Raw genomic sequence first — 25,000 nt, 5'->3', positions numbered from 1 at the left:
TTTTGGAACTTGTTTTTGTCTTACAATCTGAGGTTTATTTCAATACTATATTTATTATGTTGTGATTGGTCAAGAATTATCTTAATGAAATTAGCATTACTGAATTAAGAAAAGTGAAATACATAAGAATATTTTATTAAATGCTTAGTAAAGACCTTTTTTTTTTTTTTTTTTTTTTTTTTTTTTTTTTTTTTTACAAAAATGTGTTATATTTATTAGGGATGTTTAACATTTAAATTTATTGTTAGAGTTATTAGCATTCCTTAAATTCAAGTGAAAGAAGAGAATGGATTGTAAAGTTTGTCAAAGGTTTTATTCTCTCTTCCAGGTTATTCTTTGATAATGGCCTTACACCTGATATCTTCATTATGAAACTCAAGCCAGATTGTTTTCACTCAGATGTCTTGACCCTCCATCCCACTTCTTCATTCTCATAAATAGATAGATAGATATATAGATAGGTAAATACATATATAGATGGATAAATTGATAAAGAGTAAATACACTGATAGATAGGTAGAGAGATTGATAGATGGATAGATAGATGATGAAAAGTAAATACACAAATAGATAGGTAGATAGATTGATAGATATATTCATACATATATAGATAGATAAGTAAGCCCACATTTTATTGATTTATTTATTCACTTATTTCTTCATTTATTTATACATGTCAAGATGCATTATATGGAAGGGACACTTTTCATAATACGTTCACTTATTAAGAATAATCAAAATGAAACATCATTAGCTTTTAATGGGTCATTTATTTTGGAGTTTTATCTTTCATCCTTTTCCTCTTTCCAAAACCTTTGAAAGTGCCTTTTGAGTAACATCTGGCAATATCCACTTCCAGAGCAAGATGCAGACCGGGCGGAGGTGATGGAGAATTCGGGGGAGGAGGAGGTTCCCCCTCGCAGGCTGCTCAAGGAACCAGAGGGTGTAGTCAAGGATGGAGTTGAGGAGGCACAGCCTACACCAGGTGGGAGTCATCACATTTTGGAAATATCTCTCTTTTTGTATCATTTTTGTGCTTCATTATTGATTTTCACAATATGTGAAAAAGAAAACCAGCTAACAAGTTGCTCCATTCCTAAGAGTGCACCTCCATGATTGCAGATACAAGTGTAGTGAATGAGGAGGTGGAGAAAATGTCATCTGTGTTGGCGACGATGTGGCTAGGGTCGCAGAGCGGCTCCATCTACGTTCACTCTGCTGTCCGCCAGTGGAAGCGTTGCCTTCACTCAATCAAGCTCAAGGATTCTGTGCTTGCTATTGTGTAAGCTGTCGCCCCTTTTTCTTCTTTCTTTCTCTTTCTTTTTTTTTTTTTTTTTTTTTAGATAATCAAATATTCATATTAATGAATTCTCATAATAATAGGAGTCTAAAAAATCTTGTCAGACTTGCATTAACCAGAAGGAATCTGCTTTAAGTAGTAGGTGAAACCATACGTGATTTTAAATGGTTTCATTTGCTGTTTTGTTGAGTGACCTTGAATAATCATGATCATAAGATGGAGGGGAATGGGGCAGGGGTAAGAGGATGTCCTCCCAAGTGATCCATAGCATGATATATTTGAAGTGAATCTCAGTATAACCCTTTGGAAATCCGCTCACTGATTCCTCTGGCTTTGTTCTAACAGCCACATCAAGGGCCGTGTCCTAGCTGCACTGGCTGATGGTACAGTGGCCATCTTCCACCGGCAAGGTGATGGCCAGTGGGATCTTACCAACTACCACCTGCTGGACCTGGGCAAACCCCACCACTCAATCCGCTGCATGCATGTTGTGCACAACAAGGTTTGGTGTGGCTACCGGAACAAAATCCACGTCGTCGATCCCAGGATTATGAATGTTGAGGTTTGTGTTCCTCATTCTCATGGTGTGTAAATTATCTTGTTCTCAATATGTATAAAGTATATGTATATTCTTCATTCTAGAAGTCATTATTGTGAGAATCCTCTTAATTTCACCATTTTAGCAATCTATGAATATGCAAGTAATGACAGACTTTATTATTGTACCTGCAGAAATCCTTTGATGCCCACCCACGTAAAGAATCACAAGTGCGACAGATGGCTTGGATTGGTGATGGTGTGTGGGTAAGCATCAGGCTGGACTCTACACTGCGGCTCTACCATGCACACACACACCAACATTTGCAAGATGTTGACATTGAGCCATACGTTTCTAAGATGCTCGGTAAGTTACACCAGTAGTGCTTGCGTGCCTGTGAGTTCTCTGACTAATGATTTCCACTAGTGATATAGTTAAGTGTCTTGCTCTGTTTCTTTAACAGCAGGTTTTTGGAAAATATCTATATTATATTTTAAATTTAAAGGGCTATGCTTTTTCAGAAGTCAAAAAATACAACTTGATAATAATGAAAAATATCTGTCTGTATCCAGAATTCATTTATGAATAATTGCTTTCTATCTCCAAAATAGAGCAAGAGGTTTAACTAAACATGTGCTGTCCTGTCTGTTCAATTTATTTACCGCCTTCAGATTGAATTTTCTCGGGTTAAATGTGCTTATACGTTATGTTAAAGGCAGTTTATTTTTGTTGCTGCTGCTTTTTTTTAGGGATATAAGTTCCAGGGGAATTATGATTTTTAATTAACATAGGCATGTTTACCAAAAATGATAATTAGCATGATCTACCAATTGAAAACAAAAGATTTGAGTAATGTTATTTTGATCCTGAAGGGGTATTTTGTTACAGATGTTTTACAACAATTAGTTTGCTGTAAAAGTAGTTTCTTTGTTTTTATGTAATAATGTACCCCTAACTCCAAGCAGTTATCAGAACCTGTTTTAACATGGAACACAAAACGGCAGTAAATCTCGGAGCTAGCAGGAAAGAGGGCAAGGATGCATTTTGTGTCTGGATTTCACTCAGTTGCTCTGTATTTATTGTTTATTTTTATACTTCTTGTTTCGTTTGTTTCATTGACTGATTTATACATTTATTTACTTACAATTATTATTATTGCATCGAGTTGTGTCCACTCTTAGTCCAGTCTGCTAGAGTCACAAAAGAATGCATCCTCACCCTCACTTCCACATAACGATTCTCATTGATTTGGCCCAACTTTAATGATCTCCCACACCACCACCACCACCACCTCCACAACCACCACCTCCACCTGCTGATACTGCTGCTGCTGCTGTCTACTCATCCCTCCCTGCTGTTGTACCATCTGCTGCTTTCTTCTGCTTGCCCCACTGATGCCGTTTGATGACTGCCCAAAAATTTTACGCCTGATTTAGGTGTCTTCCCTGGAGGTATTAACCCATTGCCTAATTATTTATCTCTGCAGATTTTTTTTTCCAGTTTTTGTTTTTGGTATTATTTTTTTTTTCTTTTCCTTAAAAAAAAGGTCTGTAAGACAAGACTGCATACTTAGAGACATGTGGTATCAAAGGCAGAATCTCATTTTTTTACTTCTTTTAGTTAGCAGTCCAGTAAATCACCTATTTATGATCATGATTTTTTAAAACATTTTATAACATGAAACAAAATTTGCTTCTAGTTGATACAGATATATTTTCTCCTAACACAAGTTAACAGAGATTTTCACCAAATACCAGTGAATGCTACACTTGCATGGTGTCAAACCTAGATAACCTGTAAGCTCATGTTTGTGATATACTGAATAACTTTGTCTTTGAGATGGTGGTAGATTTCCTTGTGACTTTGAAAGAGTTCAAAATCTTGATGTTATTTATTTTGTTTTCATTGTTGTGGGTAAACTTGACATTCCCATGGGGGGTGATTTCATGTGTGAAAGTCAGCTTAGCGGCAACATTTTTGACATGCGTATTATGTCTTCCTCTTCATTGGAGGTGCAGATGAAGGTTTGTCTTTTCACTCTTCCTAAATTTGAATATCATGACCTTTTCCTTTCATGTTGTGGAAGCGATTCTGAGATGCACAGTTTTTTGTTGGAAAGGCTTATCTTATTTTGACACTAGGCATGGCAAAGAGATTCAGCAGATGATTGAGTCTCTTTTAATTGAATTTTTGTTTTACTAATTTGCTTGAGAGCATTTTTTAATTCTGTTTAGTTTAATTTCTTTTCTGATGAATTTATATTGTTAATTTGCTGCCATTTTTTTCTATTTAATTTTGCTACCCACAATCAAAGTTTCTTGAACCAAGTCTTCAGAGATAATTATTGAATGTCAGAATATATAGATGCAGTGGTAGTCAAGCATTCCCACTCTTAAATTTAGACATCTTATTTATTACTCTGTATTAGTAGACTAGATCTCTAGATCTCTTTAATTTATTATGATTTTTGTTTTGCTTGCCTGTAAGTTACCAATAGTATATGCATTTGATTGTGAGGTATACATGTATTTTATCCCCAAGAATTTTTATACTTAAGTTTCCACATTTACCAAGTAGGAGTGTTATAAATGAGATTGCTAAGTTAAACTGCAGTCAACATTTAACAACAGTCACCGTTCCAGGGACGGGGAAGTTGGGCTTCTCCTTTGTAAGAATAACAGCTCTCCTCATCTCGTCAAACCGCCTCTGGATTGGAACCGGCAATGGAGTTATCATCTCCGTCCCGCTGTCTGAGAGTGAGTAGCCTTGCCTTCAGATGTTCCGGCATCTTGTATGAAATCCTGTGATTGTGTGTTTTTTCTTGATTTGGTTTTATTGGCCTTTGGGAGAGGGATTTATACATGTGGACATGATTATACTAGGTACTGCTCTTCATTGCACAGTATGTGCAAGACATTGTTTGAGAATTTTAACCCATAATAATTCAGAGATGGGACCTTTAATGTTAAAAGGTGATCATATGTCCTTCAAAATAATATTTTGGCATTAAGATTTATTTTTTGTGGCTTTTCATGTGCCCTTTTAAATTTTTTATTGTCATAAGTATTTGTATATTTTTATACTTTTTATCTTTATTCTAATAACCAATGATGTTGGCATGAACATGTTATATACCCTAAGTTAAGGAGAAAAGCTGTACCTCCTGTATGTTGTTCCCTCCTAAGGATAGGCAGGATTGCCATAACAGATTGTCATTTGGTACACCATTCAACCATCAAGGAGGTAATGTTTCAAAACCTGAAATGAAATTCAATGTTAAAAGAATTCAGACCCTAATTAGTGGGCGTTGTGTAGCTGATCCCCTTCCTATGGCCAGGGCACATCTGTGGATGTATAGGTGTCAGGCTGAATTGAAGTGCAGTAGAGTCACTGACATTTTTTGGGTTGGGGGGTATTTGCATGCATGCATCCATACGTGTGTGTGAGAGTATGCATGTGTGTGAGAGTATGCGTGTGTGTGTGAGTATGCGTGTGTGTGTGAGTATGCGTGTGTGTGTGTGTGTGTGAGTATGCGTGTGTGTGTGTGTGTGTGTGTGTGTGTGTGTGTGTGTGTGTGTGTGTGTATGCGTGTGTATGTGTGTGTGTATGCGTGTGTATGTGTGTGTGTATGCGTGTGTGTGTGTGTGTGTGTATGCGTGTGTGTGTGTGTGTGTGTGTGTGTGTGTGTGTGTGTGTGTGTGTGTGTGTGTGTGTGTGTGTGTGTGTGTGTTTATAGTGGTGGATACTCATGTATGTATATTTTCCTGATATTCTTTCAATTGCCTTGACGTACCTTGCCTCCTTGTTCATTCATGTGCTCTGTCTCAAACACGTTGTCATGTGGACGGTTCATTGGACACTTCTGCACTGCCATCTGGTGGTTAGGCATTGTCCAGCAGCTCCGTAAGTGATGTATTTCGATATCAGTCATTCATGTTTTTGAAAGTGAAGCACACTCTTGATCAGTTTCATTTTGCTAATCATTTAACTTTTCTTTTCTTTTCTTTCACTTTCCTTTGTTTATTTAACCTTCTGAATTTTCCTCATTCCCTCCCCTCTCCCCTTTTCTTCTTCTCTACTCTCATTTTTTATACTTTTTCTTTAACCTTTATCAGCTTCTCTTCTCTGCCCTATTTTCATTCATTGCCTTTTTATCCTCTTCTCTTTTTTCTGCTACCTTTCCCGTCTTTTCTCATCTTATTTCCTTTTCCCCATTTCTCCTTTTCTGTTTTTCCTTTTTCCTTCAACATCTTTTCTCTGTAAAGGGGTCCTTTTCCTTTTCCCCTTTTCTCCTTTTCTGTTTTTCCTTTTTCCTTCTCCATCTTTTCTCTGTCTGTTAAGGGATTAGGAGGGATGAGCGAGCATTCTCTTTATTTGCCTGAAGTTGTACAACCAGTTCTATCCTTGTGTTGAAATTGTTATTGTTTTTTCTGGTGCTTTTACCTTGTAAAATCTAACTCATTTTGTCTTATTTTGGTCTTGGATTTGACTTGTGTGTCTTATATACTCATATTTGTCTTGCATTCTTTTCTTTGGATTGTGTGAACTTTGCCACCAGCCAGATTTGAAATGGGTGCACCACTTTCATTCAATGTGATGGTAATTCAACAAAAGTTACATGCAAAGCTCAGAACCATTTACAGATCTTCAAGTTGCCAAAGTTTGTTCATGCTATTGGTAAGATAAAAAAAAGAAAATTGGTGTAGAAGGCTGTGGCTCTAGTGTAAAGTCCCATCATTTGCAGCCAATCTAGGGAAATGGGAATGACTAGAAATGAAGTCATGAAAGAGGTCTGGTGTAGCCTCCAAATCAGAAAGGCAAGGACTAAAGGTAGGCCAATCCCCTTCCTGACCTGCTCTCCTCCCTTCCCTCCCTCCCTATCTTACAAAATAAGATAGATTAATAAGCAGAAAGACCGTACCATTATTCTTTCGGACATTTGTAATAATTGCTGTTTTAATTGGTATTCAGAATGTTGAAAAGTTCAAAGGCATAAAAATACTCCACAGAGAGACTGAATGGAGAGGGAGGGATATAGTTTCACTGTTACAGGGGATTTCTTTCTATCTTTCTTTTTTATTCTTGTTTGAATGAAATATGTGTATCCCCCAACACTTCAAGTTGATATTGAGATGGGCTTTGTTCAGTATTCAGATAGAGAAAATTAATTTAAGATTAACTCAATCACTCTAGTTTTATGTACTGTTCCCTGAATTTTGTTGTGAATATTGTTACATGCAGATGGCTCCACATGCACCCAGGCACTAAGGAGTCCCTAAAAATTGCAGGAAAATGTGTTTTTCCTTCAAACAGTATTACTACTGATACTGTAATCATTCAGACTGATATTATGGTTGTTAGATTGTTATTGAATTATTAATAACATTAAAGAAAATAACACAAAAGATGCATTCCAAAAATCAAGGAAAATGGTCAACAGGTGAGATAGGTGGGACTAATAACTAACTCCTTGATGACTAAGTAAATGTAGAGCTATCAATGTGTAAAGACAATAAATAAACTTACATAACTGTTGGCATAGCAAGTATTCTTGCCAAATGGAGTGATTGGGCTAAGATGATGTAAGCAAATGAAAGAATAGAAAAGAGAAAATACAGCCATGAACTAACACATTCTCATAGCTTATCTAATTAAGATTAACTTTTAATCTTGCAATGGGCATTGTGCCCATGTTTCCTTTCCAGGTGCCAATCCAAGGCCAGTAGCCAGCGGTAGTGGAGTCGAAGGAGGTACCCCAGGGAGTGGGGGAGGAGTGCGAGTGCCTACATCTGCGGGAGCATCGGGTGCTGTGGTTGGCGTTGGAGGAAGTGGCAGTGGAGGGGCCAGGATGCCTGGGGCTGTCATCCGTGTGTATAGTGATGTCAAGGACCAGGTGACACCTGGCTCCTTCATCCCTTACTGCTCCATGGCCCAAGCTCAACTCTCCTTCCACGGGCACAGGGATGCCGTCAAGTTCTTCGTTGCCGTGCCAGGTAGGCTGTGCTGCCTTGTTGCAACTGGCTTTTGCTTTGTGGAATTTTAGAAATCAACTCTTGATTTAATAAGACATAATTAAAGTGATGAATATTTTAATTATTTGTTTATTTGTTTTTAATCATCCAACATTAAAGAATAATCTCATAAGATTTCTCTAAAGAGAAGGAGATAATTTTTTTTTCTTTTGTAATTAAAGTAGATATTTCTCTATTATGTTAGGATATTGCTTTTTACTCACTGCAGTATCATTTGTGTCTCTTATATCCTCCATACTTTTGCTATAATTTCAGAGATAAAAGAATAAAATAGAATAAAAAGAGTTTAAAGAATGTTATGTACATGAAACGTGTTGAAAAAGCAAGTAATTTAGCAAGTTATACTACTATTATCCATCCATTTTCACCTACTGGTCCCCTTTTTTATTGTTTTTTCTTCCTCTTGCTACTCTTCTTCTTCCTATTCTTCCTCCTCCTCCTCCTTGTTTCACAATTTTTTTATCACCCTCTCCTTTTCTTCTTTTTTTTGCATTAAGATGGATGGTTATATAAAAAGCAAATATGTTTTGAGGATATAAAGGACTGGAATATAGTAAGTTTAACAATGTTTCATATTAAAAAACTGTTTCAGTTTAGAGTATAACCATAACTAATTGACGTTAAATAGCTAGTTTGCCATTTTGCACTAATCATAAATATATATGTGATAGTTTATTAAACTTTCCCATGATTATAGAAAAAAACTTCAGTGCATGCAGCATGTTTATCTTTCAGACAAATATGTGCTTATAAATGTATTTACAACTTTAGTTTCATCTTCTGAGACTAATATTTTATTTATTCTTTTCTCTAATATTTTATTTTATAACATATAGGATGTAGCAATATAGTTACATTCACAATTTTCTGTGTTATTTCTGTACTACTCTGGTCTTTATTAGAAATAAGTTATGTTTTTATTGTAAACTCACTGGCTTCCAACTACATTTTTTTAGGTAATTCCCCCTTTGTTTCACATACTAAATGCTTCATTTTTTGGAAGAAAAGAATACATGTGCAGCTTCCTCTCTGCTCTCACTTAAAAAGCCGCACCCCAATCCCCCTGTCTCGCCCCATGCACTACTATTCTTTCAAAAGCTGTAACTCTTGAGTTGACAAAGTCTGATGTTGCCTCCACTCTTTCAACTTCCGCCCTGTCGACGGAACTCACTGCCCCCCTCCCCCTCCCACCCCTCAGAGGACACCCAATAAGTGGAAGCCACGGTCGCATGTGCTTTACCTCTCTGCTTTCGACCATTAATGTGCGCCGCATGCCACACACAGGCTCAGGCGGGTATAATGCCCTTACAGCCACACCGCCTGTTTCTGCGGTCCCGGCCATCACTGATAAGGAGCAGCTGGAGGAGGACGTTGAGAAGAAGCCAAAGAGTATGTTAGTCATTTCGGGTGGAGAGGGATACATTGACTTCAGAATCGGTGAGTGGAAGAAGACCCGTTTTTGTTGTTGTTGTTGTTGTTGTTTATTTGTCTCTCTCTGTTTGTATTGGTTGAACTTCTTTTTTCCTGTATTTTTCAAAATTCTTCTTTTCTTTCTCATTCTCATTTCTCCTTTGTGTGTGTTTTTTTCAATTATCTGTTTTTTTTTCATTCTTTCTTTCTCTGTTCTCTTCTCCTCCTTTCATTCTCTTTCCCTTTTTTGCATTCGTTTTCTTTATCTTTTCTCCTTTTTTCTTTTTCTTTTTTATCCCTTTCTCTTTTCTCCTTTCTTTCACTTGTGTAATCCTTTTTTTTCTTCTTTTTTCTCTGTGTCTTTTTCTTTATCTTTCTTCCTCTTTCTTGTATTCTTTTTTTCCCTTGTTCTCCTTTTTTTCTCTTTTCTCTTTCTTTTGTCTCATTTTCTTTTTCATTCTTTGTTTCTCTTTCTTTTGTCTCATTTTGTTTATCATTCTCTATGTTTCTCTTTTTTCATTTTATTTTTCACTCTGTTTATCTTTCTCTTTTTTCATTTTATATTTCACTCTCTCTTTCTGTTTTTCTTTCTTACTCTTTTTTTCCCCACTCATCCTTTCTTTCATTCTCTCTCTCTCTCTCTCTCTCTCTCTCTCTCTCTCTCTCTCTCTCTCTCTCTCTCTCTCTCTCTCTCTCTCTCTCTCTCTCTCTCTCTCTCTCTCTCTCTCTCTCTCTCTCTCTCTCTCTCTCTCTCTCTCCCTCCCTCCCTCCCTCCCTCCCTCCCTCCCTCTCCCTCTCCCTCTCCCTCTCCCTCTCCCTCTCCCTCTCCCTCTCCCTCTCCCTCTCCCTCTCCCTCTCCCTCTCCCTCTCCTACTCTCCTACTCTCCTGCTTTAGTTCCTCCCGTCCTCCCTTCTCTCTCCCTCTACTCTTTCTCCCACTATGTCTTTCTGCCTTTCCACTGCTAGAATTAACCTGTAAAGCCTTTCATGTTTCAGGATCAGAATTTGAGGTTGGTTTGGGTGTTGCATGTGTATTTTATTGTTTGTTGTGTGGTGTGTTTTTATAAAACAAAAAACAAACAAACAACCAAAAATACTTGAAAGGCTTTCTGGTTGCTTCTCTTTGTGTTTGACTCTTCTAAAGTTAATCTCATTCTGCTTCCGTTGATATTATTCAGAGTTTTGGGGTTATGCATTTGTATATAACAGTTCAGAGTTGTGTTCAGCTTTGTAAATTTTCTCTTCTATGCAGATGTGGAATGTCTTGATTTTTTTTATATAGCATTTCATGCCAAGCAGTAATGTGTAGCAGTTCTGTATAGCAAAAAAAAAAAAAAAAAATGCTATGGCACCCTGCATATAGCTCTCTTCTTTTGTACAAAGAGAAAAAAAGGAAAAAGTAAAATTAATTATTGCTGTTTTGTGCTACCTGCTTGGGATACTGTGGTGTGCCTGTGTTGACATTTGTGCCTCGCAGCCGACGAACGGGAGGAAGACCGTGATACCGCCAGTCACCTCCTGGTGTGGCATATACCTGTGGAAGACAACCTGTCCCATCTCCATGCCCAACCCTATACCTCCTCCTCCTCCTCCTCCTCTGCCACCGCCAACAACCCCTCCCCAGCAACGACCAACGGCCACGCGTAGCAGCCCCACCATCATCTCCACCAACACCAACACCACCTCCTCCACATGGACAGCCTCAGCCCCGGGTATGCGCCTCTCTCACCTCAGAGTCACAGCACCGCGGTCTCTACTGCTCTTCTTAGTTACTACCAATGATTTGACCCCTTATTCACTCTCACCAAAACGTAGACTGATGATGATGATGATATGATCGGCATCAAGGATTGATTAAGAAGTGTTAGTTCAAGTGATTGATTTTTTAGCCGTGAAAATTAGCATTTTGGATTGACTGAATCCTAGAGGCAGGAATGAAGACACAAACAGTGTAAGATAGTTTTAACTCTGCTTAAACTTAATATGTCAAGACAGGTACCACTTCATCATTGTTTTTATTTTATTTTATTGTTATTACTCAATTTTCAGTTACCTTGTTCAAAGTATTCCTTCAACATTCAGTTCAGTTGGAGCACCACTGCTTATCTGACCTCTTTCCATTTATCAATTTTTTAAAGAATAATTATATGTGTTTGTATGTATATGTATATCTATATACATTTTTTTTTCTCCAAATCAAATGATGGATTCTCTTTTTGGCCCCTCCCATGTCCACCCCTTACTCTGCAAGTTTTAAACCAGAATAGTGTAATGACTATCTTTGCACTTTAGTTCAGTCTTTTTCCACAAAGAATTTTGGACTGCTGTGGGTCAAATCTTGGGTTTTCCCTGCATGAAGCTTACCAGAGGTCACAGAGCACTGCATGCCGACCCGAGAGGTCACGGGGTTATTACATGACGGTCAGATCCTGCTCTCTCTCTCTCTCCCTCTAGTTGTCTGTCTCTCCCATCCCCTCCTAAGTGAAATGTCTTTTAGAGTTATGACACAGAATATGGAGTTTTAACCTGCATTTAAAGGGAGTTGTATGTAATCTTTTGACATGTAGTATGTTGTAAAAGCTAATAACTTTCTACTTATATCTTGATACAACTTATATTTTTTTATTTTTTTATTTATTTTTTTCATACTGTACATTAATCTCTCTCTGTTTTTATTTTATTGCTTTTTGATGAACATAAAACAATATCCTTGCTATCTGTAAACTGTATATTTATTTTCATATTTGCAATTAGTATTTGTTAACTTTTTATTCCTAACTCTGGAAATGGCCACAATGATAATATGATGATTTGTTTCATCACATCATTCATCCAAAAGCTTTGCGTGTTGTCCTTGCTGTGCTCCATTTATTTATCAAAGCAAATAATCCTTCTGATATATAAGAATGACTTTAATATCAACTCATGGCTAGCAAGAATTCTCTCTAAAAAAATAAATTGTTGTAGGAGGACAGAAAATACTGATGATTAATATATATTTATTTTAAATAAGGAGTTAAAGCTCAACCTTGCATTATGCTGTGACTCAGATGTGAAGAGGCTAATACCTACGCTTTCTGTGGTGGCGGTTATTGTTTAGTCTGTTAGGGTGAATGATAGTGTTTGCGTTCTCTCTCCTCTGCATTAGTGGCAGGGTAAATACCTGTTTGTATGGCAGTAGTTAGTCATACATGTACTTGTTGGTCTTCAAATCAATAAACAACCAGTGCTCTTCATTACTGTTGAAATCTGTTGCAGTGTAATGGTGTGTGAACCTGATTTCAAAGTGAACTGCATACAAACTTCATGGTTTATCTGCCACATATATATTCATATATATTTTCTAAATGTAATTCTTATTAATGGTATTTAGTAATGAATAAGATATTGTAGATGCTTTTTTTTTGTACATGAGTCCAAAAGGCATTAGCAGCAGTCTGTAGCAGCTGTGAACCTGAGTCCTTGTTTCTACCCTTGGCTTGGCTTCCTATCACAGTTTCTTTTACAGATGTTTTCAACCGTTCTAAAGCCCTGTTTGTTTCTGCATACTAGTGAAAAGTAATCTAGAAAACCATAGCTGGAGAAGAGGCTTGGGCCCATTCTACATGTGAGAGGAAGAGGGAGGATTGTGGGCTACAAGCAAGGGTGTTTGCATTACCTGTGATGATGATGTCAAGGCTACTTTGCAGTGGAGGTTCTAAAGCATGGAAGAACCTCTTGTCTTTACCATCACAAATAGAGTAATGCTGTCTCTTTCCCCTAATAGACAAATTAGCCTCAATACAAGCCTGATTTCTGATTTCATTCTTATGAATTGCACCCTAAGTCTAAACACACCCAGGCATTGCACTCCCTGTCTAGGCTTAAGCTTTGGATGTGACTCCTTTTACCATGTCATCTTGTTGCAGGGAAAAGGCCACTGCATAAGATATTCACCTGGATTGTCATCATAAATGACATCATATTATTTTGATTTGACAAACAGCAAAAGTCTTTCTTCCAGAGAGTAACCTGAAACTGCTCCACTATTTTTCTTTGTCTCCCTTTCTGTTACAGTTTCTTGACAGACATGCACTCAAGTGTCTGACAGGCAGCTATGTAAATAACCATTAAATTTTTCAAAGTTTTAGTTATGGTTCTGTTTCCTTTAATCTAAGAATCAGATGCAAATCAATTTAACTTTTGTTATTTTTCATTAGCTTCAAATAATGTTATGAAGGTAAAATTTAGTTTCAAATTCACAATAAGAGTTACTCTTTAACAAAATCTATGCTCGGGAATGCTCCAGCATTATTCATAAATGCCTTCAATTTGTCTTCTGGTAGATTGACTAGTGAAAATGTTGGTTGTTAGTTGAACTAACTTAAAAAGAGTAGGTAAAGTATTGACTTTCCTTTAACTATTTCAGAGAGTAGAAGTTTAAGTTAGTATAATAAGTAACAGCATTCGGAATTCATTAAAAGATAAGATGTAGCAGAGATTCACAAACTTCTATGTAAATTTTTTTGTATTTAAAAGTATCAGTGTATTTATTTTGTACATCTTTTTACTTTTAGGAATCCACATTGTGTAAAAGGATGGTAAGTATACTAATAGTGCCTTGTGTCATCCTTAGGTGAAGGAGAGGAGGATGGAGCCCCAGACACGTCAGCCGAGTCGCTCAGCCGTGGTGATAGATCCCACCTTATCGTTTGGTCTGTCGCACGCCCGCCAGTGTGAGGGGCACACGTTGCACCTCAGCTAGGCCTCAAGCATCGGCTGGCAACCAATCATGGAATTCTCCAAAGTCCAGGGTAAAAAATTCTAGTGTGTTGCTCAGAGGTAATGAGTAAAGGCATCCAGTGAGAGTAACTATAGAGAAATGTGATATAAGCAGTGAGCTAGAATTTGAAGCCCTGGGAAGGTCTCATGCAGAGGTTATCATTGCATCACTTGTCTGCCTCAGGAGACGGAAAGACCCAGTCCCATGAATGAAGGAGAAATACCCTAAGTTAACTCTTATTGTTGTTGTTATTACTTTTTTTCCCATTTAGTAAACTTCATTTTTTGACTCATGTTATTGGGTTGAAGAAAGTAATGAGACCATGTTTTGGAGGGTTGAAGAAAGAGAGCTGGGACTGGTGTATTTTCACTTCTCAGAGGATCATTTTCAAGTAAAATAATTAATCACAGCACAAGAGCAGATTCAGAATGGAGCTGTAAGTGTCAGAGGTGTTTTTTTCGAAATTGATGGGTAAACATTTTTATTTCCTCTTTTTCTTATGGGGGGGGGGGCTTATTTTGAAAGTTTAGCCGGCAAGGATTTGCCATTTCTTGAATTTGGCATCTCTTCTCTCTCTCTCTCTCTCTCTCTCTCTCTCTCTCTCTCTCTCTCTCTCTCTCTCTCTCTCTCTCTCTCTCTCTCTCTCTCTCTCTCTCTCTCTCTCTCTCTCTCTCTCTCTCTCTCCCCCTCTCTCTCTCTCTCTCTCTCTCCCCCCTCTCTCTCTCCCCCCTCTCTCTCTCCCCCCCTCTCTCTCTCCCCCCTCTCTCTCCCCCCCTCTCTCTCTCTCTCTCCCCCCCTCTCTCTCTCTCTCCCCCCCTCTCTCTCTCTCTCCCCCCCTCTCTCTCTCTCTCTCCCTCTCTCTCTCCCCCCCCTCTCTCCCACTCCCCTCCTTTCTAACTCCCTCCCTCTCTTTTTGTTTCCCCAATATTTGTTTTGGATATCTTAAGTCTTGACTTTTTTTCACTATTTGTCAAGAGAGCCTTTATTTTTTGTGATTGGCCATCATCACATCTTTCATTTTGCATGAGTGACTAAGAAAAGAAACTAATGTTAATGGGAAAAAAAACTGTCTTTCACTTCATTCAATGAGCATGATGGTTGTCATAAAAGAGGCATTAGCTACTTGTGATAAAGATGGAAAAAAAGTATTAGGAAAATTGTATGTACTGCACAGCTTGCTTCATGTCCTATATCTATGAATTATCAGGTTTCCAGTTAATTTTCTTAACTTTTCTTTTCTCTCTCTTGTTTAACCTCTTACGTAATCATTTGTCAGTAATAAATTTTAAGTTATTTTCTTTTGTATCATAAGGGAAACAGCTTCCTCTGGGGGAAAAGAAAGTTGAGTAAAACAGCACTCACAGTTACGTTGTACTGGCTTGACGATGGATACCTGTAACTTTCAGCTTCATCCTGATACACAACACAGTCAGTAGAGAGTACTTAACAAGAGTTCCTGCGGCTTGGCTCCAAACCTTCTCTTCTCTCCTCTCACTGTGGTGCAATTATTTTCACAGCATCAGGTGTTTTGATGCTACTGTAGGAGTTGCTTTATTTTGCTACGAGAATCAGTGTAAATGGAAAGAAAATTTTCCACCAGAGAATCAAAATTACCGCTGGTGTCTCGGTCAGCAGACGAGGCAGCTTAACTTCCCGAGGCTGAAGCTGTGCAGTCTTTCCTCCTTCTTTTCTACTCCGTCTCTCTCCCCCTTTTTTTCCATTTATTTCGAGACAGAATTACCTTTGAAACTGTATCTTCATTTTCCTTCTCATATAGTGTTCATTAAGTTATTTAAGGGGAACAGCTCTGGATTAGTTTTTTAGAAGTGGGAAAATGAGGTAAATGATACGAGTGGCATGGTTAATCCAGAGATGTTTTGCTAATTTGTTCTTGTGTATATCTTATTTCTTAATGTCTTTTTGACTAAATCGACTTGAACTTCCATAATATTTGGATTTTTTTTTTCTTGCATCTTGTTATTTGTAATATATTTTTTATACAACTTTCTTGAACTGTTCTAAGACTAATCTACCATCAGAATACAGAGATATTTATATCAATACCAAAGCTTTATTGTTTGAATAAGTTTATTATGTATAGAATTGTAATTACTTAATTAAAAGAGAGGTTTATAGTTCCATATTGGAACTGTTGACTGTTTTATAAGGAATCAACTTCATTTTTATTAATGGATTTTGTGTTGATATGATTTTCATTTTGTCAAAAGAAACACCAAGGCACAAGTTATGTACGAAATTGTTTGCTAAGCAGACAAAACATTGTAGCTGCAACTTGAAAATTTTTACAGTTTTATCTGAACTCTTTGTATACTAGACAACTATTTGTAGCTTGTATACTGAGAGATACAGTTGTATAGTATCTTGTATGGTTGTAATTTATTTGATGTATGTATTATTGATATATAGTCTCACAGTGAAGATTTATGTCAACCTGTCTTGTGAATACAGCTTGATGTGCAGTAAAAACAATAATAACCTTATAAAAGTATTTCCTTATCCTGCTCTATTGAACATCACTTATTTATTGATTAAATAATGCTGGCAATCTGTATGCTTTAAGAAATAAAGAGGGATCATAATTGTAATAGATAATTAATATGAGGAAGAGGAAATTATTATATACAAATTATTAAGGTGAGGGAACAATTAACGGGAAAATTGAGATTGGAAATAATGGGAACATTTCAATTACTTTAATATTTGGGTGACAGCTGGATTACAAAAGCAATGTTATCTCTTTGTCACTTTACAAAAGAAATGACGAGTTGCACAGATCTTAATATATTCATCTAACATCTTTTGTATTCACAACTGTACCAATAAAAATATGTCTAATACTGTGGTTCTCAACCTGTGTGATGCAACAAATGTCTGTTATGGTTACTCTTAAAGTGTTGCATAATTACTTTTTCATCTGAAAGATTTAGAATATGTAGATAGTAAACTTGTTAACCTAACTAAAATTTCCCAATAATTAAAGCTTATAAAGTCTTCTTATACAGTAGTTTACAGTCCTTTGTACATTTTCATAGGAAATTAATGCCAGTGTATATGCATATCTATTAGTATTTTTATGATACCAGGGTAAAGAATTGTTATTTTGCAGTCTAGGATATATTTGTAGTACATTACCAGATTGCAAAGATGGTGTAACTGAACTGAAGTATTTGTGCGACAAATAAATATATCTGAAAAAAACACTAAAATAAGGAAAAATATATTATCAAGAAGTAAAGTGTGGACATGTGAACACTCAATAAATGGAAATGATAATTTGAAAGATCCCTATAAATTATTGTAAGATGTATGTTTTTTCAAATCAGAAGTTAATATAAAGTGAAAGCCAGCATAAATCAGGCAAGACTTATTATACAAGTAATATACTATTAGAGAGGAAAGTAATTCAAGCTAACAGGTAAAAGGATGGACTAGACTTGTAATGCATAAAAATCTGACTAAATGAAGCAGACTGTAAGATTGCATTTCAAAGACAATGAAATTTGTTAAGGGTTGTGTGTTCCCCATCTTTATATTATGAAGCAAGATGAACTAAATAGAAACAAGTTATATATAAATGATACAAAGGTTGAGACAATTGTTCCGACACTGATTTCATCATCAGCCTGAAGGCCTAGTGAAGAGCCCTGTGGTACTGAGTTCTGCTCTCTCATGAACTGTGCTACTTCCTCTTGTAAGGTGTGCCCCCTACCCCAATTCCATGCAAGTTGCCATGGGGAGGAGGGTAAAGGAGCTAGAGATTGAGGCCCAATATTGGGATCTCCAATGCCTTGGGCCTCAGCCCTCGGCTCAACTAACTTTTTGCTCCCTCTTTCTTTTTCCTTCTCTTCTCCAATCCCTTCTCATGTCCACTTTCTAAGCTATTAGAGCTGTGTTGAAAGGATAAAGGCTGGCTTTGGGTCAGTCCTGAAGAGTCTCAGGGGAGCCATGAGCACAATATTCCTGTTTAGTCATCTAGCACTTAACCTTCAAGGGGGACCCAGAGGGGTGAACCATTTCTCTCCCCCACATACTCCAGGCTTACCATGGCCATTTATAATTTTGGACCCTTATTTGGAGCATTGAGGCTTTTCCACTATCAACTAGCCCCTCTGACTTTAGTTTTCCGGTTATCCAACCCATGGCTCTCCTTTGTTCATGACTCTGAACACTACTACTTCTACCTGCTGTCAGCTCTGTCCATTCCTCTCAACATCCTTCTCTCCATCTCATCCTCTTCATTTTATACCCCCTCCTCCCTTATAATTACTCTTCGTCCTTATGTCTGCCTCCCCACATTCAACACCTTCTATCCTCGTCCTCTTAATACTTTTAACTCAGCGAAGTGGGATCGATTTTTTTGTGATTCCCCGTACAGTCATTTACTTTGACAGAACCCTCCTCTTCCAACAATGTCTCAAAATCCAAGTAGGCAAGTTCCCTTCCACATCTGAATCCCATGCTCATGCAACATCTACCCTGACTAACCTCCCTGGCAAATGTATTCATGCCTAACCCCACTCCCTTCATACTTGTACCGGAATTGTTTTCATCTCCCAGTCTGCTTGCCCTGTCTACGACAAGGATTAGTTTAACAATTAAAATGACCTCCTTGTCTCCCTTGTTGACTATGATGCAGTATCAGTATAGTGCTACACTATTTCCCCCCCAGAAGGCGCCGAAAGTCTTACACCAATATTGCTAAAATTACCTTTGCTGACCTCTATGTGCCCAACTTAGTCATAGTCGTTCATACTGCTCTGCGAAATCACGCACATGTGCCAATTGTGGTTAACTCAATGTATTTTACGTAGGCTGTCCTACATATCCTCTACATATCCATGGCCTCGCTTCACGTGAGGCTTGGCAGGAAGCACGCTGACAAAGTTCTTTCTCTTGCTCTTTACTCCAATGCTGTCCTTCGCTCTGCTTCTCCCCCTTCTCTCCAAGATGTTTCTACATCTATAGTATCTCTTCGCTTACTCCGTACGTTCCCCCTTTATCCCCTTCTTCTTCCAATCAAACTAATTTGCATGTCTAAATCCAGACACTCCAAACTCTACCACTTCACCGATATCTACCGCTCTTCCTCTTCTTTTTCTTTACCCATCGCATCAGTCAATCTTACCGTTGCAGTACTGCATCCTCTTCTACTCCTACGTATTTTGCTCCTCAAACGGCTGTCCCCCCTTTTTTCCCCTTATAAGAAAACTTTTGATTCTCAAACCTCCCCAACCAACTCCTTGATATTCAAAGCTTTCTAATCACCCCCAAAATAATATCTTATCTATCCTCCAGTCTCTCTGTTCCCATTCCCTCTAAACTTAAAGTGACAGCCGGCATTCATCCTTCTCATGTTTCCACCAAATAAGCCATATATATTATTTTTTTACAGGACACTATATCTACCCACATGGCAACACAATCTGAATCATAATCTTGTCATTCTGTGAGAATATTTATAAAAAAACAAAGTAAATATGGATTTATCGAATGTTACTGAGCATCGCATCCGCCATCTGTCTACAAACCTACCTTAACTTTGCCAGCGACGTTAACAACTTCGACTGTTGTATACTACGATAGTTTGTTGAGAATATTAGGGAAAAAGTGTCCGGTAAAACATCAGCCTAAGAATGACACGGTAATTATCCAGAATATAATTACATTATCGTCATACACGATTTCTTTATTTTGTTAAAGTTGCGATCATAAAGCAGGGTCCATGCTTTGATACCATTACATAGGGAAGCTATACAGAAGTAGGTTGATAGGAAACCTATTAACAAAGTCTGGCAATAATAAGTAGAGGTATTTGTTCAGAATACCTACGAGCACAGATCTCGACGAAACTGCCAAAGGATTCCTCTTACCCGCTACTACTTACACATGTAGGAATTATGCTGTGGAACCTCTTCCCCATACCCCCACAAACTTGGCCCGATTGTAGGGGGCGGGGGCATGATGGATGCCAGGGAAATTCCTTAGTAAAATATGAAAATAAGTAATATGTACAGGATTTATACGAGATGAGGGTCACAATAATAAATGATGTAGACTCCCTGGGAGGGATGCCTACCCCCTGGAACTCGAACATTTCCAAATAGTTACGGCGGAAATACGAAGAAAAATTAGCTGTACTACACCTCATATATAGAATCTATTGTAATTCAGGGTATCTTCCACCGGTGAAGAAACTCGTACTCGTATCGGTCCTTCTAATCAATAGATGGCGCTGCAGACAGTACCAGAATTATATGTGATAATAAGTGCCATCTAGTGTCATACTGGTATTCTCTGCACGTATGTGAATTTCTTTCCATTCCTATCAACTTCGCCGCCTAACTCGGGGTTGACAACACCACCAGTATTGAAGAGCTATGCAATTCCGATGTTTCCCTAACAGTGTGTCAGTGTTTTTGTCGATGCGGGGGCTGTGCGGTACCCCCTTGAACTTTATAATGTATGCGGTTCTTCACCCTACAGGTTAGTGAGCAGGGGGCGCAGCTTCCTCACATTGTTTAATTTAGTGTACCTATTCCGGGCAAATCTGCAGAACACCTTCCTCTTCGTGAATCGACCTTAGGTTCCATCCTACTGTAAATACGTGGAGGATCCTTTGCATTCCAGCGGTAGACCGTAGAGGGCGAGAGGAAACCGTCGGTGTTTGGTTGCGCGTTGGGATTCTGATGAACTTTTCCCCACGATTGTATGAGATTATACGGGATAACTAAGCGGTTCTTCACCCTACAGGTTAGTGAGCAGGGGGCGCAGCTATCAGGGGAATATGGGGTAAAACAAGCTTAGATACGAATAACTATAAAAAATGCGTAAAACTAACACAAAAAACGCTTGAAATCGGCCAATGAAATTCGACGGACGTAACCATCATCTCTGAAATTCTACGGACTGACGCGCCAAAATTCAAAAACTCTACGGGAACCGAACCCCATTTCGGAAAACTCTACGGGAATTCACACGTTCCAACACCCCGGAAAACGTATTGACCAATAAACCAGCCTATTATAACAATTTAAGTTGCCGTAACTAGGCGTGCCCTTTGGGCACTGTCTGAAGGGAGGTTTGATGGGGGGCTCCACCCCCAACATCCCTCAGGACACATTCTCTTCACCTCGGTATGTACGGCAAGATAGAGCTGCGTTCACACCGTAAAATAATAAACCAAGTACCTTTATATCTGGAAACGTAAAACTTTCGTTTGCTGCTTTTTACTGTCTGGATTGCTTCAATTTTAATTACCTTTTTCGGCATTTGGATCTCTTGATGGGCCCAGAAATTAAACTGGGATAGTTACTAAAGCCTTATTTCTTCTTCGTTGTCACTGCATAGTCTTAAGAGTAACATGGAATCAACACTACACAAGAAACGCAATATTTATCACCGGCTGTCAACTTCAATATGACCGGCTCAGAACTGGCAGCTAGCAAATGAAAGTGTGAAACATAATTATAATAATTCTAAATAAGGGTACAGAAATAATCTTTAAATATATAAATGAAGTATAATAATATTAATAAAAGACTTTAAAAGCATAACTGTGTAACAGCAGACTGATAATTAGCCAAATGTTTTTTTTATTTTTTTTATTTATTTATTTATTTATTTATTTATTTTTTTTTTGACAGGCGGGTATTAACATATGAATTACAATTCGGACATCGCAGTAGTGAATAAAGCGGTCAATGTTGTTATTCTTCGCAAGGTAAACCAGATGCGGGAGTTCGAAACTGAAAACAAGGTATATTTTCGTCATTTACCAGTGATTATGAGGCCACTGCAGGTTAAATTATGCTGTATCCTACTCTATATATTCCGCTGTATGAGATGGCAGTATCAATTTCCCAGTATCACCGCGCATTGCTCTCTTTAACTTTTACTTTAAAGGTAAAGTCAGTCAGTGGATCATTGGTGCTGTCGGGCGTACGAAAATCTATCGGGTCCAAGTATCGTACCGCTTGAATAAAAACTGGCACGACGGTTTCTGTACATGTATGAAATATAATAAGATTATATTGTAACTTAGATTTGAATGGCTTACGTTACAGGATTTGTGGAGCTTTATTCGAAGGATTCTTTGCTGCCTATCAAAATGTATACAAATTCGAATGTTTGGCGTCTATGCCTCCGTAGTTCGAAAGTGTTTATTCATCTATCTGCATTTTAATACATCTCAAAAAACATGTAGTATATTTATTAATAATTCAAATTCTTGCTTCTTATTAAAAAGTAAACATGAACAGATGTGTAATATGTTAGCGGTGATATAGTGTAACAATAGATTATTATATAAAGTAGGGGCTTGCAATTACTATTGTTTGCACAAAACTCTACGGTTCATCAACGCCAAGCTTCAGCCAGTAACGCTCGACTCGTGCCGTCCGGTTGATCTGTGGCCGATGATAATACACAGGGAACATCCGGCCTTGTGTAAATATTCTGGGCTTCAGGTACTGAGGTTGGGATATCTGCGTGTGCGGGCGCATATGAGGGAAAGTACGCGCGTGTGGGTATGTGTTAATGCACGTCTGTGTGACCGTCTGAATGTCTCTGGTTGAACTGAATTATCCATGAGTTTGAAGGTGCAGCGACAAGGCCTAAAACAGAGTGATGAGAGTGTCAAGTCATGAATGGTATTTGAAACTGACAGTAGTTTTGAATGTTGTGTATGCAATCTTAGTAGTTTTTCACTTCATTGGCTTAATTATTCAAATCATTCAGGTTTTCCTTCACGTTTTTTGTAGAATTAACTGTTCAGTGTTGATGATTCTCTTGTGGATTCCTTGTGTATGTTATTTTAAACTGAAATATCTTAGTTTTGTTGGTTTAAGGATAACCCTTTCTGTGTAATATCATGTCTATTGATTTGATTTTATGATTTGATAGGTGATATTGGGGCAAGTGATATATTCCTTGTGTATTAATTATTAGTGTATTTGATTTAACATTTGCCATATTATTCTCAGAGTTTGAATTGTAATATTGCAGTTAATTCCTGTTATGCTTTCATTTGTCCTTTTGATAGAATAAATGTATTTTTGTATTGTAACTACATACTATGAAATTCTTTATTTTATTTTCGGGTCACTGAAGATGAGTTTGCCACTCTCGAAAAGTTTGATTTGATTCGTTAAGTAATAAAAAAAAACTTGTAGGCAATGTTTTTTCCCCCCAAAAAACTAACCTTACCGGTCATCATAAGACGCTGGGCCCGTATCCACGAAAGGTCTCAGACAATTCTGAGGCAAACTTTTGAGAAGTATCGGAGGAAAGAATAGGTCCGTCGTTTGTTTACATTTTGGTCGCTTCTTATTTCGTTATTTCTTATTTATTATAACATAAGAATGCTTGCAAACATGTGTTTTCTTTCGCGAAATACTCTATTGTGGTGGCACAACACACGCAAATCAATCATTTCACAAGAAAAACAAAAAGAAAGCGATAAAAATGTGAACATATCCACGAAAGGTCTCAGACAATTCTGAGACAACATTTGAGACAGTCTCACTGGTGTCTCAGTGGTTCACTTAGTCTCTTTGTTCCACTTAATGTGTGGATTTGTTGGTGGGTGTGCACATGAGTCAGAAAAATTGTCTCAGATTTTGTCTGAGACCTTTTGTGGAAAGTTCCACCGCTGGCACACTACATATATATATATATATATATATATATATATATATATATATATGTTTGTGTGTATATATTCAAGTATATTTATACATACATATATGGTATTTATTTATGTTTATATATAATGTATATACATATTTTATTTATATGTTTGTGTATGCATGTGTGTGTGTGTGTACAGACAAACAGAAATCGGTGTAGACAAGGAGGCGAAAAGAGGTAAGTCTAAAGGGACAGAAATTCCCCACGAAATTATTTCATTTAGGGCTGTTACTCATAGTAGTTGACTGCTGTCGGTCGCAACTGGCAGTTAACTTGTTGCTTGATTTACTTGTGAATGTAGTAGTACACTAGGAATTCCCTTTATATCATATCGTGTATATATTTTTTTCTTCATGAATATATACCTATATACTATATAAATATTAATTTCTTTATAAATATGTATATATACACATACACGTACCCATAAAAATACTTATACACATACTTATACATATTCATAGTTGCACATACACAGACACACATATATACACGTACATATCAGTTAAAGAGAGAGAGAGAGAGAGAGAGAGAGAGAGAGAGAGAGAGAGAGTGAGAGAGCGAGAGAGAGAGAGAGAGAGAGAGAGAGAGAGAGAGAGAGAGAGACGAGAGTAAGAACGAGAGGGGGTATATATACAGATAGGTAAATAGAAACATAGGTAGATAGATCGATAGATGGACCGACATGTAGAAAGATATAATATTCACACGCGCACACAGACACACGCACACAGACACACACGCACACAGACACACACACACACACACACACACACACACACACACACACACACACACACACACACACACACACACACACACACACACACACACACACACATACACACACACACACACACACACACACACACACACACACACACACACACACACACACACACACACACACACACACACACACACACACATACACACACACACACACACACACACACACACACACATACACACACACACACACACACACACACACACACACACATATATATATATATATATATATATATATATATAATATATATATATATATATATATATATATATATATATATATATATATATATATATATATATATATATATATATGATACTGAATATGTGTGTGAGCAACAGGCCCAACGAGGAGAGAAAGGCGAGGCCTCGGCAGCGGCCGACCCAGACGCGCAGGACAACCAATTCACTCAAGAAATCCTGGTGTTCAGACGTCGTGATGAGCGCAAGTGGACCTG

General features: G+C 37.7%; 2 protein-coding genes across 3 annotated transcripts in view; both read left to right on the top strand.

Annotated features, from left to right (window-relative positions):
• syd (JNK-interacting protein syd) overlaps positions 1–16,548 on the top strand; it is a gene marked incomplete in the record, with an annotated part of 99,815 nt that extends 83,267 nt beyond the window's left edge. Inside the window, 10 exon segments of one of the 2 annotated variants that reach the window (XM_070113336.1) lie at positions 860–985; positions 1,123–1,282; positions 1,646–1,862; positions 2,033–2,204; positions 3,275–3,289; positions 4,469–4,594; positions 7,544–7,831; positions 9,155–9,307; positions 10,758–10,992; positions 13,896–16,548. In XM_070113336.1, coding sequence (XP_069969437.1) covers positions 860–985; positions 1,123–1,282; positions 1,646–1,862; positions 2,033–2,204; positions 3,275–3,289; positions 4,469–4,594; positions 7,544–7,831; positions 9,155–9,307; positions 10,758–10,927 — 1,427 coding nt within the window. 2 annotated transcript variants of the gene reach the window in all.
• A 3,827-nt stretch (positions 16,549–20,375) lies between these two features.
• The window catches only part of LOC113829133 (fatty acid-binding protein), a 34,516-nt gene continuing 29,891 nt past the window's right edge, over positions 20,376–25,000 (top strand). The window contains exon 1 of the mRNA XM_070113655.1: positions 20,376–20,546. The gene's annotated coding sequence lies outside the window, so the exon portion shown is untranslated. The remainder of the gene's footprint in view (positions 20,547–25,000) is intronic.

The sequence above is a fragment of the Penaeus vannamei genome, chromosome 34, assembly GCF_042767895.1.
Source record: "Penaeus vannamei isolate JL-2024 chromosome 34, ASM4276789v1, whole genome shotgun sequence".
In the NCBI taxonomy this organism is placed as follows: domain Eukaryota; kingdom Metazoa; phylum Arthropoda; class Malacostraca; order Decapoda; family Penaeidae; genus Penaeus; species Penaeus vannamei.
This window is presented reverse-complemented; position numbering and strand designations above follow the sequence as displayed.